At 37.9% G+C, this 20,952-nt stretch overlaps 2 protein-coding genes across 3 annotated transcripts in view; one reads left to right on the forward strand and one right to left on the reverse strand.

Annotated features, from left to right (window-relative positions):
- The first annotated feature begins 1,892 nt into the window (after positions 1-1,892).
- On the forward strand, positions 1,893-20,571 carry ippk (inositol 1,3,4,5,6-pentakisphosphate 2-kinase). Its single transcript, XM_083534513.1, has 13 exons — positions 1,893-2,176; positions 4,689-4,748; positions 4,915-5,010; positions 5,126-5,192; positions 5,974-6,095; positions 6,322-6,411; positions 6,665-6,723; positions 8,200-8,272; positions 9,764-10,031; positions 12,869-13,004; positions 13,234-13,336; positions 13,422-13,501; positions 17,799-20,571. The coding sequence occupies exons 1-13, from the start codon at positions 2,096-2,098 to the stop codon at positions 18,022-18,024; spliced, it is 1,461 nt and encodes a 486-aa protein (XP_083390639.1). The 5' UTR covers positions 1,893-2,095; the 3' UTR covers positions 18,025-20,571.
- cenpp (centromere protein P) overlaps positions 19,592-20,952 on the reverse strand; it is an 89,580-nt gene continuing 88,219 nt past the window's right edge. For both annotated transcript variants that reach the window (XM_083534569.1, XM_083534568.1), the window contains exon 9: positions 19,592-20,731. In XM_083534569.1, the coding sequence (XP_083390695.1) occupies positions 20,613-20,731 (119 nt within the window). In that variant the 3' untranslated portion in view covers positions 19,592-20,612. The remainder of the gene's footprint in view (positions 20,732-20,952) is intronic.

Here is a 20,952-nt window from a genome sequence, read left to right on the forward strand (position 1 = left end):
AAATATCTGCACCAATGTAAATATGGTAATCTGAATTCACGTTCATGGTGAAAAATTATTCATGTATGCCCAAGTGTCTGCTGTACAGTCACGACACAATGGTACATCTTGCATATTAAGGAGTGTTATGAGATACAGGAATGTAGGTTTAACCATCACATGATAATGTGTAGTCTCCCAAAGTTATTGTAAGAGCAAGGTCAATCCTTTTGTTTTAGCCGTATACACCAAATTTGAATGAGACAATTTCTGTTTCACTTCCTGATATTTGCATCTAAATGTGTTTAACAACTTAGGACATTTTACATTCATTCTTCAAGTGATCCAAAATACTAAAACAGGTGTTTCTTGTTGCCCAGTTTTGTCCCGGTGAGACTGAATCTTTAAGCAATTACCAGTTCTGAATGTCTTCTCTTGGTTTGAGCCTTGGATTTCACTTGTAAAGGCTGCATTTGTTAAAAAGGGTAAAACAACACGAGAGCTGTATATGGGAGAAAAGAAAGCTATTGCACAAGCATTGGGCATGTCCCAACAATATGGAAATGTCCTAGAAAAAGAAAGAAACCACTGATATACTAACAACCACACTTTGAACAGGTCGGCCACGGAAAACAACAGTCGGTGTCATCACCAACCGTCGACGCAGGAAGGGTGATTGGTGACAATCTACTATTCAAAGAAGATTAGAAGAACAAAAATGTTGCTCTTAATCTTAGAACATGTGCTTTACACAATGTAGTTTTGCTCGGTGTGTCAAAAGTACAATATAGTCATATAACAAAATCAACCACCTACAACATATTGAAAACACAGTATACTTTTTTCTTTATACTGTGTTGCATCAAATAACATTTAAATACAAGAAAGCCTTGTGCCACGTCACCTCGTGGCAGGTTCCTAATTTTAGTTCAGGCTACTGTTTTTGAGCAGTTTCCATGTTCTTCCTATATTCATATGGGCTTTCTCTGGGTTCTTTGGTTTCCTTTCACCTCCTGAAACATGGGAGTAGTGGATTAGCAACGTGTGTAAATGGACTGGCTACTCAAGTTGTTAGAGTGTGTGTGTGTGTGTGTCCGATTTTTTGTATATCCCTACTCAAGTTGTTTACGTATGTGTGGGTATATCTTTGTATATCTCTGTCCAGTGCGCTTGATATAAATACACTAACTAATCTGGCTACATCATGACCCTGACTAGGATAAGATGGTTGCTGTAGATGAATGAACAGCATTTAAGCATTAACTCCTCTAAATACACAACTAAATTTGTATCGTTTTTTTCTATGGAGTTTCAATTCTTTGCTTCTTCAAATGAATTAAACAACTGCCCAAGATACTGGTATACTTTAACCTTATCTAAATCTAAATAATTTTGTTGACTATGGTGTTAAAATCTCCTTTTTGTACTTAATGATATTCAATTTTACATTATCATGTGAACCAGTAATATATAGATTTATTTATAGATAAATATTTTACCTCTGCCCAGCTTTAATTATTTACAGAGAAAGCACAGTTTTATACTAAACTAGCATGATTAGAGTTTCATCGTTAGCTCCAAAATACAGCAGAACAAGCACTTCTTTTCTTATTCATTATATAGATAGATAGATAGATAGATAGATAGATAGATAGATAGATAGATAGATAGATAGATATTCAATGGGGTTAATAAAGTGTTAGGATTTTTCAACCTGTAAACAACTTGAAAATTGTTAGTCTCCTCAACCCCGACTTAGATGACGTTCTTTTATTTGACGCTAAACAAGAAAAGCGAGCGTTCTGATTGGTTGTTCACGTCAGGCGCTCCGAAGGCGAGCTAGCGAAAGCGAACAACCAATCAGAACGCGGCTCTGAGTCTCCTAGCCAATCGGAGCGAGCGGAGCGCGTGCTCTCTCTGACGCACTGGGAGCCGCACTCTTTCCTCCTCAGTGTGTGAGAGGAGTCCGGCGTCCTCAGGCTGTTCTCTCTACACACAAGTTTTCCCGCTTGGCCTAATCAGCTGTGAGAGGGTTTTTTTTTTCTTTTCTTTTTTCTTTTCTTTCAGCTTTTCGGAGTGAAACTAAGTGGAACCACCGCGTCCTCAGCGCTGTGTTATGGAACTAGACAAAATGGACGAGAACGACTGGAAATACCACGGCGAGGGGAACAAGAGCCTTGTTGTGTCTCACGTCCAGGTAACTGTGACAGGCAGAGACCGGGCTAGCGTGGCTTATTAGCAAACACGCTTCAAGTAGAGCAATACAAAGAAAGAAAAACTGCACCGAGCTGAACGAGTGGCAGGATAAAGATCGATTTTAAGCCTCGTGTCGGTTATAAATCTCACTGGGTTTTACAGTTTGTAAGCTGGTTAAGGAGTCAGTGCTGTGCGCTAAGTTGGTTGATAAACGCAGCACAGCGCTAGCATCTGTTCACTTCTCGAGTCCTTTCTGGACCACACCTCTGACTGTTTGCACTTCTGATATGTTATTAGATTAACATTATTTTCTTTCATTGAAGTCTTTCAAAATGACTCGCCTAGATAAATATTTATCTGGTAACTAGGTTGCCAGTTATGTAAGTCTAAACCATATGGTTATAGTCTTGACATTGATGTAGATAAAGCAGTTTCAATCCACCTAAACCTGGTGCTGTTGTCCTTTCTGGTGGTGTGAACATGAGCTCATAAACCAACCGTGTTCATTACCTTGTTCAAGTGACAACCATTTACTTTCTCAACCTGAGCATGTCCTAGAAAATCTGTTCATTTCCTATGAGATATAGTAGATATAGTGACTGAAGTCCAGCCAGATGGCAGACAGAGAGGAAGTGATCATTGTAGTGCTGTTTGCAGATCCTCTAAATACTTCTGCTCTGATTTCTTCCACTTTTGTTATAAAAAAAAAAACAAAAAAAAAAACATTGCCAACTTCAAATACTTTTTATTAATTTTTCTATAAATAAAAGACAAACCACTAGTGTCCAAAGTGCACAAACTTTTTTTCCTTCGAAAAGTCAAAAAATCAGACTTGATTTATTCCTATTATATCTAATGAGAGACACGAATGTGGACCTCATTTTAAAGTAAAAAAACCCCCAAAAAAACAAGGCTGCAGCTGACTTACTGGATATTATCGAACTCAGGATATTGTGTAGGTGAGAGTCTTTTAGTTTTCTTCTTAGTTTACAATTGTTCAGGGTGATCAGGCTAAAAGTCTGCTCACAGAAGAAGGCACTGATTTTGCTGCTGTTGAAAAATAAAACAAGACATAGAATAGAATTTATTTGTCACATATACATTAAAGCACAGTGAAATTTTGTTCTTCACATATCCAGCTTGCTTGGAAGCTGGGGTTAGAGCGCAGGGTCGTCCATGACACGGCGCCCATGGAGCCCAGAGGATTGAACTTTATGTATATATGTTGGCATGTTGCTGCAAAGCTTCTGCACCGTTTCTTAGAGAACAATGAGGTGATGCTGTTGACGATGAAGCTATTGGTTTAACTTGGAAGCTTTGTAGTCGGATTAAATAGAGCTGAGCATACAGGAGATTAGAGAGCTTGGACTACAGCGCTAAAGCTCTGCTGCATCACTTGCCCTTAGGTAGAGTTTAAGTGAGGACTAAAGCCTACTGCAGCACTGTTACCGGATGCCCCTGAAAATAATTTTGATTATAATAAACATTGCCGTACACACGGGCGCCGTTAGGGGGGGGGGGCACGGCACAGTATGCCAGGCATATGGGCCCAAGAGAACGCTAGGGGCCCCACAATCATCAATTAAAATTTTAAGTTTTTTTTTTACTCGTACATACACACATATATTTTAAATTATAACACTGTGGTGAAATAAAATAAATTCCCTGTAAATAAAATTTAACTATATTAACTTTATTATTCAATAATATAACATTGATAGGTCCCCTGGTGGTCTAGTGGTTAAGATGCAGCGCTCCCACCGCTGCGACCCGGGTTCGATTCCCGGTCAGGGAACCATCCCCAGCCACTCTTAGTGCCGGTCCCAAGCCCGGATAAATTGGGGAGGGTTGCGTTAGGAAGGGCATCCAGCGTAAAACGTGCCAAATCAAACGTGCGGAGGATCCGCTGTGGCGACCCCTAACGGGAGAAGCCGAAAAGAAAGTATTCAATAATATAACATTAAATATATATATATATATATATATATATATGGGGGCCCAAAATTCTGTCCCCCTTAAAACTGTTAATTTTGCCCCTGCTTACACACTATTCAGGGTGGGGCTTTTCCTTTATCCAAACTCCAGTTTCGTTCTAAACATGATGTTCGTCTCTTTGAGTTATATTTTCATGTGTGGAGTAGAAAAGCCAAGATCCCAGATTACCAGTTATCAATGTTTGAGTTCTGCCTTAGTATTGTAATTACATGAGCACTTGAATAATATGGTTCCAAGTAAAATTAGAAAATCTGATTATTAGGGTGACTGTTGACACACTGTTTTTGGCATACATTCTTTCTGGTGGTGGTTTAAAAAAACAAAACTGCTGAAAGCACAACAAATTTAGACCAACCAGACCTGTTTTAGGGGCAGATTTACGTTTGTTGTGGTATATTTATGGTATAACATTTGTAAAGCTTTATAGTCAGGATAAATGTATAAATATGACTAAAGACACATGGCATCTAAATGTTCTTAATACAGTTCGTCCACTAACAGGTGCTTTTGTTCTTCAGCACTCCAGGGTTCTTCGGCTTTTGAAATACCCGTCTGCAGATGCAGAAAACGCACACCAGGTACGCGATTGTCTTATTGCATCACTGTTTTATGGCGCAATAAATGAATCCTGTATCGTCTGTACTTCTGTAAGCATGTGCCTGTCAGGCTGGATGTTAATCATGTGAAGCAGCTGATATGTTTTTGAAACATGAAGTGGTTTCTTCTGTTTTCCCCCAAACACAGACGACCGAGCAAGCTTTTCAACACATTCTTTACATAGTGGATTATAGCAGAAATGTCATGAAGCCCTTGTTGGGGGAGAAATATGTGTATAGTGGAGTAAGTTGATATTTTTTTATTTTTTTATTTTTAACAAACATAATTGTGAATGCATTGCTTGATCAGAAGGGTGTAACCTTTTGAGTGTTCTGAAACATGCTTTGAACGTCCACAGGAAGTTGTTAAACTCCCGTTGGACTTTGTACGGCAGCTCTCTTTAAAGATTCAGCAAGAACGCCCAGGTAAAGAAAGTCGGCGCATACACTGCACATTTTACACTTTTTGATTGCTACTCGTATCTGTTGCTGTGTAACCTTATCTTTCTGCTGGTCTGCTTGTGTTTATGTTTTGGTGGTCAATATGTCTGGTCTTTGTATCAGTTTTTGCATCTATAGTTTAGTCTGTATATATCTACCCCTTAATTTGCCTGTCTTGTCTCTTTTGTTCTTCACACTGTTAAGTCCCTAAACATGTAGTAAAATATTTGAACTAAAACGCCTCATTGAAACATACAAAGCCTGCCATACCCAAGTATGGTATGGCATACACATTACGTCAAGTGTCCAGTGGGATCAGCAAGAAATGCTACTGGTCCAGCAAAACAAGAAGGTTAACATTACAAAGCAGTGCAGGTCATGAAGCAGAGCATAGAAAATACACAAAAGCTCAGAACTAGATTCGCACGAGACAGAAGGGATAATTAAACAAAACACGAGAGACCAGTTCAATCAGAAACAGCAGATTTTTAATATCAAATTGTTCACCAAAGTTGGATCTCTAAGGAGTCAGACCAATAAGCATATGTTTATGGACTCTCAACCCCCTTGTTATTTGGAAATGACTGCAAGAATGGTTGTGCTCCTGATGATCTCCAGCTGTAAGCCAAGTTCCTCCTTGTGACACACTGGTCTTCTGGGAAACCTTTTGCTAACAATGTTTTAAAACAAAGTGTTACATTTCTGTGGGTTAGAAATGTTTCTGTTTCACAATGTACAGCTTCTCACTTCTCCCCATTTCATGCAGAACTGCGGTGTGATAAAGTGATGGACACTATCAGTGGATGTGGTCTGTGCCTTCCCAACCTCACCCACCTTTCACCATGCCACTTTGGAGACTGCCGGCCTCCTCTGTGTGTAGAAATTAAGGTAACGACAGCAAGATGAATAGAGAACTGAAACTTTTCAGAAGCACTGCTGAGACACTGTGTAGACAGCTGGTGTGTGGTGTAAGATGCATAATGATAAAAAATGTAAATGTAGACAAACTTATCTTTCCTGTTCATTTTTTTAAAGAAAGACAAAGAACTTTTTTTTGGTGGTCAAGAATATAACTTTATTTATCCTTTTTTTTTTTTTTTTTTTTTTTCTTCAGCCAAAATGTGGATTTCTACCATTTTCAAGACATGTTACCAAGGAATGCAAGCGAAAAGTATGCCGATTTTGTATGCATCAGCATTTTAAGGTGAGGAGACATATATACTCACAGATGCATGCTAGGAAACAAGATTCGATACGTCTGCGTTATGTTCTGTGGTCACTGTTAAACTACAGGAAGAATTCCACACATGGGTGTACATTGCAATTTAGTTTGATAGTTGTACCATCATCAAAAGATGTCATGTTATTTTGCTTATTTTTGATTTAAGTTGTTTGCACCTGTAAATTAAGGTTCATTGCAGATTTTATGAGGCTATGTTTTTGTTTTCATTGAGTAGCTGGCCAGTGGAAAATGGAACAGGCAAAGCAGGTACTGTCCCTTGGATCTCTTCTCAGGGTGAGTGTTTTAAACTTTACATTTTTCAATCAACATTGCATTGCTGACATCAGAATATATCAGAAATAAATTTGAGGAACTTAATAATAATAAACTTGAAGATCTACCAGGAAAGGATAAGGAATTTTAATAGTAATTAAGTAGACCTACAAGGTAGGTGTGTATAATACGCCTGTGGAAAATAACTAAAATGCAAAATACAAGGTGGCGTTAATGACTCAGCTATTTAATCATTTATCAAACAGTCTTATCCAGATAAAACATTCTGACTACAGATACAACATTCAGACCGTTAAAGGCACGGCATTGTGACAAAATGTCCAGCGAAAAATCTAGTGAATTCCGCTTATTCTGTAAAACGAGATTAATGCTACATTTTACAAGTACTAAAGAAGTGACTGTAAACCCACAAATGACTGTAAAAGACTGTAGAAAAGTCATTACTCAATCATACACTCCAGTACTCATGTTAGTTCTCTCTCTCCAGTGTTCTGTATTGTTTAAAGATTTATAATCACACTCTTGATGTCACCCAAATGAGGATGGGTTCCCCTTTTGAGTCTGGTTCCTCTCAAGGTTTCTTCCTCATAACATCTAAGGGAGTTTTTCCTTGTCACAGTCACCATGGCTGCTCATCAGGGATAAATACACACCATTCACTTTAACTGTTAAATTCTGTAAAGCTGCTTTAAGAGAACGTCTGTTGTGAAAAGCGCTATAGAAATAAACTTGACTAGACTAGAAGTATTAGGGGGGAACAAAGGGGGCCATTTCAACCCTAAATGGTGTTTGTGTGTGTGTTTGTGTGTGGTTCTATATACTGAAGAAGAAGGTCAGATTGCAGAAGGAAAGGAATTTTGGGCTGTTTGGCTGAAAAAGCTTAGAGAGATGAAGCATTATATTTGAGTTTTAAGATACCAGAGTATGCCTGCCAAGTGTTATGATGTGGATGATTTGGCATGATGAAGTCTAGAGCAAAGGTTCTCAGACTTTTTTTTTTTCGCCAGGAAGCCATTAGCCTTTTTTCATTTAAACTGCATTTATGGAATTGTGGTGTTGCTAAATAAGAACTAATCTTCTTGTCTTTAAGATTTGTGTAAAATGTATTGCATTGTAATCACTCATTCACACCTGCATTAAATACGCACCGGTATTTTCTCATTTATTTTTTAATCTTGCGTACGTTCATTTAGTGATCCATCACTCCACATCTCAAAATCAATGAATGAACGTCGATCAGGCTTTCATTTACCTGGCCACGTAATCACGTCACTTCTCCGCAGCAGATGTTTGTAATGTGTGTGCTTTTCGATTAATAAACTTAATTTGAGGTTGGTTTTTTTTTTTTTTTTTTTTTTCCCCCCTTGAAAAAATCTGCTGATGCTCAGAAATATGTGATGCTATTTATGGAACAGAATCCAAAATACATTTTAAAGAGGAAAAGCTGCATGTGGTAATTTCACTTTTCTTTTCTAGGAGCAAACAGCGAATGTATATTGCAATCAGGAACCTACTGGAAGAACCACAAAACAATTTAAAAATATTTAAGGTAAGTTAAATGATTAGAGTTTGAGAAACCCTACGCCTATTCAACCAATTTAACATTCAGTATAGATGATTGGACCCGAGTTCACACAGGTCACTGTGTCTCCCAGTTTGAGGTGGTGGGGGGGTTAATATAGTGAAACCATTTTTCAAATCTCTAGGCAGCAGTCTGCGCAGATTTGTGATGTGACCTTCACACAGTTATAAAATGGCAGTATTGAATTCTTCTTATCATGACCTGTAACACAGTCATGACATGGCGAATGTTTAAAGCTGGCGTGAATGAACAGAGGATCTTTTTTTTTTAAATCCTAGCAAAAATTCACAACACACATTTTGCTGATTGCTGATGTATAAATGCAAATGTATTAAAACAGACTTTTAGGTTAATTTGGATACTTTTCTGGGGAATGAATGCAGAAGATTGATTAGTCAAACTCGCTCTATTTTGAATTACAAAATATCACAACGTTTTTTAAAATGGTTTGTCTGCAAGGTAGTTGGGTAAAGAAATCTCAACTTTAAGTAGCATTTAACTAATTACATAAGTCCTGGATTAGTTAAGTACCTGTGCTTATCGTTACCTCCTCCTACTACTTTACCACTGTAGCTGATCATAACATTTATATTTACTACATGCTATCAAATGAAAGGCATGTTTTGCTTTTTCAGCTAATGTAGTAGTCAGAACAAACAAAATTTGCTTGCTTGGCAGAAAATGTGATTAACCTCTTGCTGACTTTGTTCTGTGAAAAAGCTTTTTTGTACTTTTTGGCTGACGAAAACAATAATAGTAGTTGCTAGGGGTATAACGGTACCCCGTATAATTTCGGTACTGGGTTTTTAGTTCGGTACACACGTGTACCAAATGCAATACTTTTTACGTGCGGAACATAGTTAAAATATGAGTTCCCTCAGGAACGTATTTATTCAGTGGACCGCAAGTTAGTTTACGCTACGCCTCACACTTTGACAGCAATTTTTAAAATTAAAATTAAAATCATACACAATACCAGGGGTAAAAAAAAATGATGGGGTCCAACAAATGCAAACTATTTAATTAAATGTTTCCATTTATTTAATTTAATTTGTGGCAATTAAATTCATTAATCAATTTAATCAATATGATAAAGTGTATTGCATTAATTAGATTTTTTTTAATTTTTGTTATAAATATTTAACCAAGCTTCATTTTCTTTTTAATTGTTTAAAACATTAAAACTGTTCAAATGTTGATGATCACAAATGTTGTTAATAATAATAATAATAATAATAATATAAACTGTTTAAAAAATAAGACGAGCACTTTGATGTTTAGAAACGAAAAAAACAACTTATTTATATTGAAATGCTTTTATATACTTCTTCTTTTCAATTAAATTTAATTGAAAGGCACTTTTAAAAAGATCTTGCTTGCTGAGGCAAACGCACCTGCTGTGATGTACTTTTGCAAATTGTTTTATCTAAAATCTTGTGTCCATTTTCTTTATTTCAGGGTGGAGAACTGATATACAGTTGCAAAGACGATGCAAAACAAAAACCAGACCTAAATGAGCTCATCCAGCACCTGTGGCCCTACTTCCACCACAGCAACGGTCACCAGCTCAGCAGGACTGTCCTCAGTGAGTTCATTCAGGTGATCTGCAGCGCTCTGTTGAGCACTGGAGACTCTAATCGCTCTGGAGAACACAGGAAGATGCAGCTTGGTGAGAGCAGAATTCTCTGTGAAGCCAGTCCGCTCCACAGAGATCTGCTACGCAATGGTGAGAACTTCTTACACTTACAGATGACTTACAGGGGTATTTTTTTATGATCTATAGGAGTTGGGCAGGAATGTTTCCTGTATGTAGTATTAGTGACGTTGCCCCTATGCTTGACCCTATAGTTTTTCACCTCTCACTGCCCATGTATGCTTTACCTAGTAAAGGTGTGTGAATGGTGTCATGGCTATAAATATCTGTTTTAACTTGATATGGTTTTGCACAGGAAGAATAAGCGCACAGAAAAAAGATTAGATTCTACTGTATATATCATTTAATTTATGTAGCATCTGGGGAAACCTTACAGCCACCGCTATAGCTGAAATGTGAAATATACCAAAAATGTACAAGGTTTGAGAGTATGTCAGATTTTCTGCCTATATTATATACACTTCTAGCTTTTTATAAACAAATACGCTTTAAAGGCAATTCTTTGTGGAGCACTAATAATAAGTTGGAAGACCTGAATCACGATTGCAATCTTTCATTACAGGTGATCAGTGGGTTTAGTGTTAGGGCTCTGTGTACGCTCGTGTTCTCTACAACAAAATAGCAGTTAGTAATGTGAAAACGAGGACACACCCTCCTCTAATTCTGTGGTTATATGTAGCAGGATATATATATATAAAAAAAAAAAAAAAAAACCATCTTTAACTGTGCCATTGCAACACTTTGATTCTGTTCTTTTTTAGTTTTAGATTTTCATGTGTGCTTGGGAACATTGTCCTGTCACATGACCCAATTCTGGAAAGATGGCCTTAATTTTGACTAGAATACTTTGGCATAGTTCATGGTTAAAAATTTCCCATTTAACATGATAACTGAGGCTTGTCGGGTCTGAGATGTAACATGTTTCTTGTTTGTTTGTTTTGCAATTTCTCTGAGCATTGCACTATTTGACTTTGGGGTGAAATTGCTGGAATGACCACGTCTGGAAAAACTGGCAACTCCCTTGAATGCTTTGCACTTGGGTACATTCTTGCTGATTTTAGAAGGATAAGCTTTTGTTTGGAAATGGCTGTATAACTTGAATCCCCCGAGACCAACAAACTGCTACAGTTTTGGCTTTTATAGAGGTGGTCACACTTGCTCATGAGTTATGTTTATTTTTGTAATATAGTGACAGGGTGTAATGTCTCATTCATCTGTTGGATTTACTCATTTTAAAACCTGACAAGGACCAGATGATTATTATGTCCTGCTACATAAAACCATAGGATTTATTTCACACGACTGTTTTCTTTGAGTTTGTAGAAGAGCTTTGCCCCATCAGAACGTTTTCCATCCCCTTAGTTCTAATGAATGAGAACTAATGCTACAGCACTGAAAGACATCTTGTATATCTCACACATTACAAAGCAAAAGTGTTGTACACTATATGGACAAAAGTATTGGGACACCTGATTTTCCCAGCCATATGTGGCACACGATTGTATAGCATGTCTTTGGATGCAGTAACATAACATTTTCCCCTCACTTGAACTAGGAGAACCAAACCTGTTCCAGCATGACAGTGCCACTGTGCATAAAGCCAGCTTTATGAAGATATGATTTGCATGGGTTGGACTGGAAGATCTGCTATTGAGCTCAACCCTGTTGAACACCTTTGGGATAAATTGGAATGCTGACTGCACCCCAGGCCTCCTCACCTCACCTTCATCAGTATCTGACTTTACTAACACCCTTGTGTCTGAATGAGCACAAATGTCCACAAGCACACTCCAAAATCTAGTGGAACATCTTCCCAGAAAAGTGGAGAGATTTATAAGTGCAAATTGAGCCTAAATATGGATGCAATGCTCAAAAAGCACGTACCATACTTATGACCAGGTGTCCGCAAACTTTTGGCAATATAGTGTAAATGTTCCACTTTGTCATAAATATATACATTTTCTTCTTCTTTACATGTGTCACATAATTTAAACATTTCAAAACATATCAAACTTTACGGCTCAACTCCTCACTCGGTGTAGTATTGCCACTTCACCTTTCTCATTCACACTCAAACACTAGCGCAAAGAAAACTTTGCATACACACTGTACATATATTGCAATCTGGTAGCCTGTCACCATACTCTATGTTCATGTGACATGATGGTGATACAGTTGAGTAATAAGGGCGGTGCTGCACAATTCTCATAAGTGACCAACCTTGAGATCATAGTATTATTATTATTAACCACAATACTTTCCTGTTTTGTTTAGTGTTAAAAAAAAAAAAACTCCTGTAGCCTCCAAACCTCCTGCGACTGTACTGAATACTGATTATCTGAGTGTAGTTTTTATCTGGAGACACAGCTGATGAAAATCACGTCAGTGGAAAGTTTTAAAGAGAAACTAATGGCTTTTTTTGTGTGTTTTTAAAATTTCCACACTGCCACATGGACAGATTTTGCATAAAGCCGGTAAACAATTAACAGGTTGACGGGGAAACCTGATGAATAGGGATGGTTTGTTTGACATGTCACTTTGAAATCCTGTGAGGATGTAAACAGTGCTGCTGTCAGCTTGGTTATTATATTGTCTCATTGAGTGGATTACAAAAACAATGAGCATGCATAAAAGCTAGACAAAGAAATCGCATGTACAGCAGATAAATTCTTCAGATCGAATGTACAAAAGATCTTTGTTGAAGCACATAAACGCAGCCTGATTGCCAGCTCTTTTCATCTGTATTACATTGATAAAACTTTAAAGGTTAATGTTAGGGTTCCAATCAGTTTAATAGCTGTTGTTTCTATGAGCATTAGATTTTATAACGCTAAATGAAATACGAAACTGGGATACTTTTGTGAGAGGTCTGTTTCACCTGTATATAACGCATGACTACATATGTACAGGCACTGTTGGTCTTCCCAAAGACTGTGTTCTTGCCAAAATCCTCCAAGCTCAGATGTTGGATAACCTCGATATTGAAGGCCTTTACCCACTGTACAAGAGAGTGGAGCAATATCTGGAGGAGTTTCCTAAAGAGAGGTGAGATTTATACCAGCGCCATGCTCTGCTAGAGTGTAATGATTATTAGTAAACACTAGGTGGTGTAAAAGCACACAATCTCCACAATCTTTGATTCTACAGGGGAATTTGGTTGTACATGGTAATTTCTCAAAATTTTGAGTACAGTGGTTTCTTTTATTGAAAGTTAGGTAACGTAATAGTCTGAAAATAATGCACCAGTACACTGATCATATACTCTGTGTTTCAGGAATAGATTACAGATAGATGGTCCTTATGATGCGAGTTTCCTGGAGAAGGTGAAAACATGTCCTTCTGAAGATGACGGCTCCATAGAATATGCGGTCGCAAAGGTAGGGCTGAAAATCGCATTTGCTCTTTCAAGTGTTTGAAAGTAAATAAGAACATAATACTGACCAGCTTCTGATGTAAATGTAGGTTCATCAGTACAGAGTAGCAATGACTGCTAAGGATTGCTCGATTATGATCACATTTGCACCTTGTGGAGAAGATGAGAAGTAAGTACCATTTGCTCTGTATACTGTATGTTCTCTTACATATGTGTGATGGTCCAGGGCTCTGCATTAACTTACAGTGAGGAAAATTAGTATTTGAACATCCTGCTTTTTTGCAAGTTCTCCCACTTAGAAATCATGGAGGGGTCTGAAATTGTCATCGTAGCTGCATGTCCACTGTGAGAGACAAAAAAAAATAAAATCCAGAAATCACAATATATGATTTTTAAACTATTTATGTGTATGATACAGCTGCAAATAAGTATTTGAACACCTGTCTATCAGCTAGAATTCTGACCCTCAAAGACCTGTTAGTCTGCCTTTAAAATGTCCACCTCCACTACATTTATTATCCTAAATTAGATGCACCTGTTTGAGGTCGTTAGCTGCATAAAGACACCTGTCCACCCCATACAATCAGTAAGAATCCAACTACTAACATGGCCAAGACCAAAGAGCTGTCCAAAGACACTAGAGACAAAATTGTACACCTCCACAAGGCTGGAAAGGGCTACGGGGAAATTGCCAAGCAGCTTGGTGAAAAAAGGTCCACTGTTGAAGCAATCATTAGAAAATTGAAGAAGCTAAACATGACTGTCAATCTCCCTCGGACTGGGGCTCCATGCAAGATCTCACCTCGTGGGGTCTCAATGATCCTAAGGAAGGTGAGAAATCAGCCCAGAACTACACGGGAGGAGCTGGTCAATGACCTGAAAAGAGCTGGGACCACCGTTTCCAAGGTAACTGTTGGTAATACACTAAGACGTCATGGTTTGAAATCATGCATGGCACGGAAGGTTCCCCTGCTTAAACCAGCACATGTCCAGGCACGTCTTAAGTTTGCCAATGACCATTTGGATGATCCAGAGGAGTCATGGGAGAAAGTCATGTGGTCAGATGAGACCAAAATAGAACTTTTGGGTCATAATTCCACTAAACGTGTTTGGAGGAAGAAGAATGATGAGTACCATCCCAAGAACACCATCCCTACTGTGAAGCATGGGGGTGGTAGCATCATGCTTTGGGGGTGTTTTTCTGCACATGGGACAGGGCGACTGCACTGTATTAAGGAGAGGATGACCGGGCCATGTATTGCGAGATTTTGAGGGAACAACCTCCTTCCCTCAGTTAGAGCATTGAAGATGGGTCGAGGCTGGGTCTTCCAACATGACAATGACCCGAAGCACACAGCCAGGATAACCAAGGAGTGGCTCTGTAAGAAGCATATCAAGGTTCTGGTGTGGCCTAGCCAGTCTCCAGACCTAAACCCAATAGAGAATCTTTGGAGGGAGCTCAAACTCCATGTTTCTCAGCGACAGACCAGAAACCTGACTGATCTAGAGAAGATCTGTGTGGAGGAGTGGGCCAAAATCCCTCCTGCAGTGTGTGCAAACCTGGTGAAAAACTACAGGAAACGTTTGACCTCTGTAATTGCAAACAAAGGCTACTGTACCAAATATTAACATTGACTTTCTCAGGTGTTCAAATACTTATTTGCAGCTGTATCATACAAATAAATAGTTAAAAAATCATATATTGTGATTTCTGGATTTTTTTTTTAGATTATGTCTCTCACAGTGGACATGCACCTACGATGACAATTTCAGACCCCTCCATGATTTCTAAGTGGGAGAACTTGCAAAATAGCAGGGTGTTCAAATACTTATTTTCCTCACTGTATATCTTTAGAAGTACTTGTGCTAAAAGAAATCAGGTACACAGTCGAAACAGCGGGGGGCTTTAAAAAGCTATGATAACGTAATGTACCACACTATAAAAGGCACATGTAGGCTTGAGAAATCTTTGCTTTTCAATAATGACCAGTGGTGGACCAAAGTACTTGAGATACAGTAGGTCAAATATTAATATTACTTCAGTAAAAATTAAAAGTGCTCCCATCAAACCTTCACTTCAGTAAAATTACAGAAGTATTTGCCTTCAAAGGTACTTAAGTATCCAAGTACTATGATATACTTTGACTATAATGTTTCCCCTATTGATTAGTTTAAGCTTTGAAAAGCTGCTCTCTGCTTCAGCAACTATCACTGAATGAGTAATGCATATTCCCAGAGCAGTCCTCAAATTTAAATACATTTCTGAGTATAATACGTGTATAAATATCACCCTAAATGCATTTATTGCACAATTAAATACACATTTCATTGTGCACAATTTATCAAACTACACAACTCCTTGGCTAATTTTAGCAATAACATACATACAACATCTATATCCTTATAAAACATGTCTTTGAAATGAGCCTTTTAAGCTGCACTGAATATTCCCCCTCACTGAACTCAGTTCAGGACCTTCACAGAAAAACTTTGACATCACTTCAGTTAAAGGTAACCAAATCTATAAGTGCTGTTTAACTACAAGCCAACTAGATTAGTGAGGCTGTAATTTTTTTGTTGTTACACACATTATGATAAACTACATTTTAAAGCAATTGTCATATTTTCAGTTTGAAATGTCAAAAGCGGTCAATAACAACAACAAAAAACTTCAGATTTTTTCACATAATGCACAACAATTAGACATTAATTAGCTCATTTCAGTTGACCAGGAGTGTATATTGAGGTCTTCTACAATTTACAAGCTACCTGTACAATACAGTGTTGTCTAGAGTAGACGTCGACCGATATGGGTTTAAAATTTTGGCCGATGCCGATACATGATGCCGATTTATTTATTTATTTATTTGGTTTATCTCATCAATTCTTATAGTTAACTAATAAGACATGATACAGAAATTCAGTGTAAACACTGCTTGCTTTATATATTCACAGTTCTAGGTTTTCCTGTTTGGATGCCAAATACACATTACTGCCACCTGTTGTATGGGAGGGTCATGTTCTGCCTGTGTAAAGCTCCTTTCTGACAATGTCCATTGGTAAAATCTCTATTCCAATAAACATTTCTTTAATTGGTTTCTCTCCTGCAAGTGCAGAATGTATTTAGTGTCAGATGCACCTGCTTAATAATTGGCCTAATTTGCAGCACAAATGACACAAAAATCAGCCTGATTAATCTTCTGGGTGTACAATCGGTTGACCTCTTCTTTACAGCACGGCATGACGTTTATTTAGCAACAGAAAAGCTTTCATCCATTTTTCTCCATCCAAGCTTCTGTTATTTTTTACTTAAATGGTGGTACTGTAGAGCCCTGTGGCCTGGGAAAACTCAAGTGGTCATATTTTGACAGCTACTATATATATATATATATATATATATATATATTTGAAAAGTACAGGTTTTGCCAGAATTAAAACCTGCTCATGCATGTATTTCAGAGTTTTAACATTTTAATATCTCAAGTATCTCAAAAAGGAAAAAAATTGGATTTAAAGATTTTACCATCTCTTCACATGATTTCTGTTCACATCAACAATGTATCTTTTTCACTGCTTCTTTAAAGTTCACACATGATGACATCTGACAGTTTCTGTAAAAGTTAATTGTGGTCTGCAAAAACCTATTACTGACTATTTCCCTCTGCCATAATGAGTCTCAGCTACGGAAACTTGTGTTTTCAATCGATTTACCAGAATCACCCTGTGTGCTCCTGACGTTACCGTAAAAAAAATTTTTCTTTCTTATTTATCTTTCCTTGGTGGTCAGAATTGTTTCGCTGCTTTCATGGCCCTGCAGTTGACGACTTGAAAGCTGCATTGTATTATGTGCCAATTAAACAAAAGTCCACCAGGTTGGGTGTAGGGTCAATAATAATATTGTATTATTTTGGTAAATGTGATGTACTCCTAATAATCAGTCTAATTAGAACTCATTTTAAATACAAACAAAACGACCAGGCCCATGAAGTGCTTCAGTTATGAGCTTTGGAAACAATAATATGTTGTTGTCATGGTGAACAAAACTGCACCAATTTGGAGCTGCATGGGAAATCCGTCAGCACTGTGTAACCAGGTGTGAGCCACTAGGTTGTGCTGTAGTCATCTATAGATAAAAGAGCACATGGCAGGATTGTAAAGTCTGCTTAAGTGAGCAGTGTGTGTGCGTTGCGCGTGCAGACGTGTGCATTTATCAGACCCTACTGACGCGGTTTCACGCTTGTTTCCTAAATGACTTGCACAGAAGCTGAGTAATTAAGAACTCCTGCTCATAAAAGAGTCTTCACTGTGCTAAAGCCGAGCGAGCGAGCGAGGGAGCAGTTTAAATACTTTATTGCAATAAAGTGTGGCACATAAAGGTCACTGTATATGATGCCGGTATTTCTCTAAGCAGATAAAGTGGGTGTGGCTCGTTATTCTAACTGTACTTGAAAACTTTGTTCCTACAGACTACAGCCGCATTTAGAAATCCAGCCTACAAAGTCTCGTTTCGCATTCTCCGTCTCCATCCTGGACCTGGACCCCAAACCGTACGAGAGCATCCCACACCAGTATAAACTCGACTCCAAAATCCTCAACTATTACCTGAAGAGCACAAACGCCACACAGGAGCTGCCTCCCTCCAGCCTTTACACTGAGCGGCAGGACTGCACGCTGCTCTTTCACTCTGTATGAACACACGCTGCTGCTCACGTGAACGGTGGCAAAAGGCAAAAACTGAACACACCATCTGTGTGTATTATTCTTATTATTTTTATTTGTTTGTCCTTCCCCCATTAAGGTGTGTGCCATGTTTTTTGTAATGTGAAGTGACTGAGCCCTTCGAGGAATGAAAGTCACAGAGAGAATGAAGGGGCATGTTCGGTGGTCACAGCAGCATTCTGGTGCCAAAAGTGGCTTTGTGTATTTTTGTGAATTTGTCTCTGTGTCGATACTTGGATGATTTTTGTTTAAAGAAAAAAAAAAAGATGGATACTTGATGTAACACGAGACTACTACTCTACAACGTTTGGGTCTGTGACCACTGACATTAATAAGATTTACAGTATGGCTAGTACGCTGAATGCATGTTGCTGCATTTAGATTAACGCCATCATTTTTTTGTATGTTTAGTAAGTACTGTACCGATCAGTTAGTATTTAAGCAATCAAGCTTCTCAAATCACTTTTGCTGGGGCTTGATTTATTTTTTTTGGCTCTAGTTCAAAAAGAAAATGCACATTGCATGCTGATGTTTAACCACTGCACGGGTTTGCTGCTTAATTGTTTCTAATCCGTTATGTTTTTACTGAACATGATTTTCAGTGTTTTCACCAGGGTTTTTTTATTTTTTAAGGCCCAATCTCCATCCACCTAAAGAGTAACACATGAATAATTACCAAAAATCTTTGCTACAGATGCAGTGGATGTAGACTAGGTTTTTTTGTAGAACACTGAAGGGAGCTGGACTTTTGTTTGGCCCTGAATCAGACTAAACGATGGTTAAGGTTTTTTTATGCGGACCAAAGGCATGCAACACGCAAGTTGCACAGAAGTCAAGCGAGTCACGCTGGCGTTTCCACAACTGAGCGCCCTAAAGAAGTTTGTTCAATTTAAAATGGCGTGTTCTTTATAATAAAGTAGTTTAATGAGTTGCCTGTAGTTCAGTACATACGTCTGGCCTGTTTAATTACAGCAGAAAGCACAGCATAGCCAAATCTTTTATAGAGAAAACAAAATACATAAACTTTACAAATGTCACTTCTTGTGTGACCACTTGTGTAACTCAACACTATACATCACATTCAGAGACAGTGTGTGCCTGTGCTTGTAGTCGATGGTTGTATCAGCTTGGCTTGGCAATGCCAGATCAAGTGCATGTCTGTATTCAGTCACAGACTCGTAATGCATCATCGCTTTGGCTACGAATAAAATGTTTTATTTTTTATAAATAGCTTTCAGTTCAGATGTGATTTAGGGATTGCTACGACTAATGCAGTTTTAAACCACTAAAATTATTTCTCACATTTGGTTGAACTGAACGACTCCATGACTTGATTCGACTTTTAACGGCATGTTTGCGCATGTCAGTTCTCGAGGCCTTAATCAACAGTTCAGAGGATTTTCATGGAATTAAACATGGACAGCCTTCAACATCGGCCGAACTCTTACTGTTTCTCCCGATGTGCCTCTGTAAATGTTGGTACTTTGTGCTGCAGATTTTTAGTTCAGTGGTCATTACATGTGAAAAAGTAAAAGAACAGTTTTGTAGTTTAAAATAGAAATCGGATGTGGGGTCAGTGTTACCTTCATGCAAGAGATACAAATGAAATGGTGCACAACCAGATGTTTGTATTGTTACTAAGGAAAGTCATTCGTTCTACACTGCCAGTCAAAAGTTGACCTGCAGTTTATTAAAATTTAAACTTATTCTTAAATTAGGGATTTGGGTCTTAATCGTTCATATCTATAATATATATTACAGTATATTGATGTAGAAAGGGAGGTTCAATAGTAGCGATAATTAGGACAAACAGGGCAGCATCAGTCTGGGAAGTGGGAGCTCAGTGGTGAAGGTGTTGAACTTTTGACTGAGTTTCTATCCAAGCACTATCAAGCTGCCACTGCTGGGCCTCTGAGTAAGACCCTTAATCCTCAACTGCTCCGTTATATAAAAGAAGTCTTTAGATAAGGGGGTCTGCTAAATGCTATAAATGTAATGGTATAGTTTAAATCGATTAGTTTTTTTCTTTCCCAAGGTTTATTTTTTCCCCACATCTGTATTATTTCACTTCCACCCAATCTTTAATTACATCTCAAATACATTTGACAGTATTTTTTAATTACCAACAGCTTAATTAACTAGAGAGTGAAAGCTTTTGATTGGCAGTGTCTGGGATTTAATAAACTTGCACAGAGCAAAACTTTGACTGACTCCTCACAAAGAACTAAAATATGTGTACTTGCTAAACTGAAACCCAGGTTACTATTAAATCCTCCCATCAAATCACAATCACTGTGATGCAGATAAAATAAGGACTAAACTTATTCACTATTCAAGAGACAAAGTGGATTTTACTGTCACATTTTTCTATTTAAATTATTTATTTTTCTAGCTATTGTCTAATGATGTATATTTACATACGCTACGTGCACACGTGTACATGTGGTGACAGAATGTGTACAGCATTAATACCTTTCTTAATGGGCGATGGTGTTTATACTGAATAAAACTGTAAAGAAAGTCGATATGTGCTTGAACAATTTGTTGTGCTGCCTGACATTTCAAAAACGTACAGATTGTATTAAACTTTCGATCGTAGCTTCTTCTCCGAACACCGACAGGAGACGCCGAAAGCTTTCCGGGGCCGACGCCATCACGTTTTCCGTATCCAGTTTTTCAGCTGTTTAAAAAAAAAAAAAAAAAAAAGAAGAAATCTTTAGTGATAGCTTTTTTTTTTTTTTTTTTATATATATATTTACATCGATCAGGCAAAACATTCTGGCCACCAGCCTAATATTGTGATGGTTCCCCCTGTTACTGCCAAAACAGTTCTGACCCATTAAGCATTAACAGCAGTACCGTCTTCAGCAGTTTGAAATACAGGAGCTCATTTTTTGGATT

This window comes from Silurus aristotelis (assembly GCF_946808225.1).
Source record: "Silurus aristotelis genome assembly, chromosome: 28".
In the NCBI taxonomy this organism is placed as follows: Eukaryota; Metazoa; Chordata; class Actinopteri; order Siluriformes; family Siluridae; genus Silurus; species Silurus aristotelis.

Coding starts and splice junctions, on each gene's coding strand:
- ippk (XM_083534513.1), top strand. CDS start 2,096: ATGGAACTAGACAAAATGGACGAGAACGACTGGAAATACCACGGCGAG. Junction 2,177..4,688: donor TTGTTGTGTCTCACGTCCAG/GTAACTGTGACA, acceptor TTTGTTCTTCAG/CACTCCAGGGTTCTTCGGCT. Junction 5,011..5,125: donor AGAAATATGTGTATAGTGGA/GTAAGTTGATAT, acceptor GAACGTCCACAG/GAAGTTGTTAAACTCCCGTT.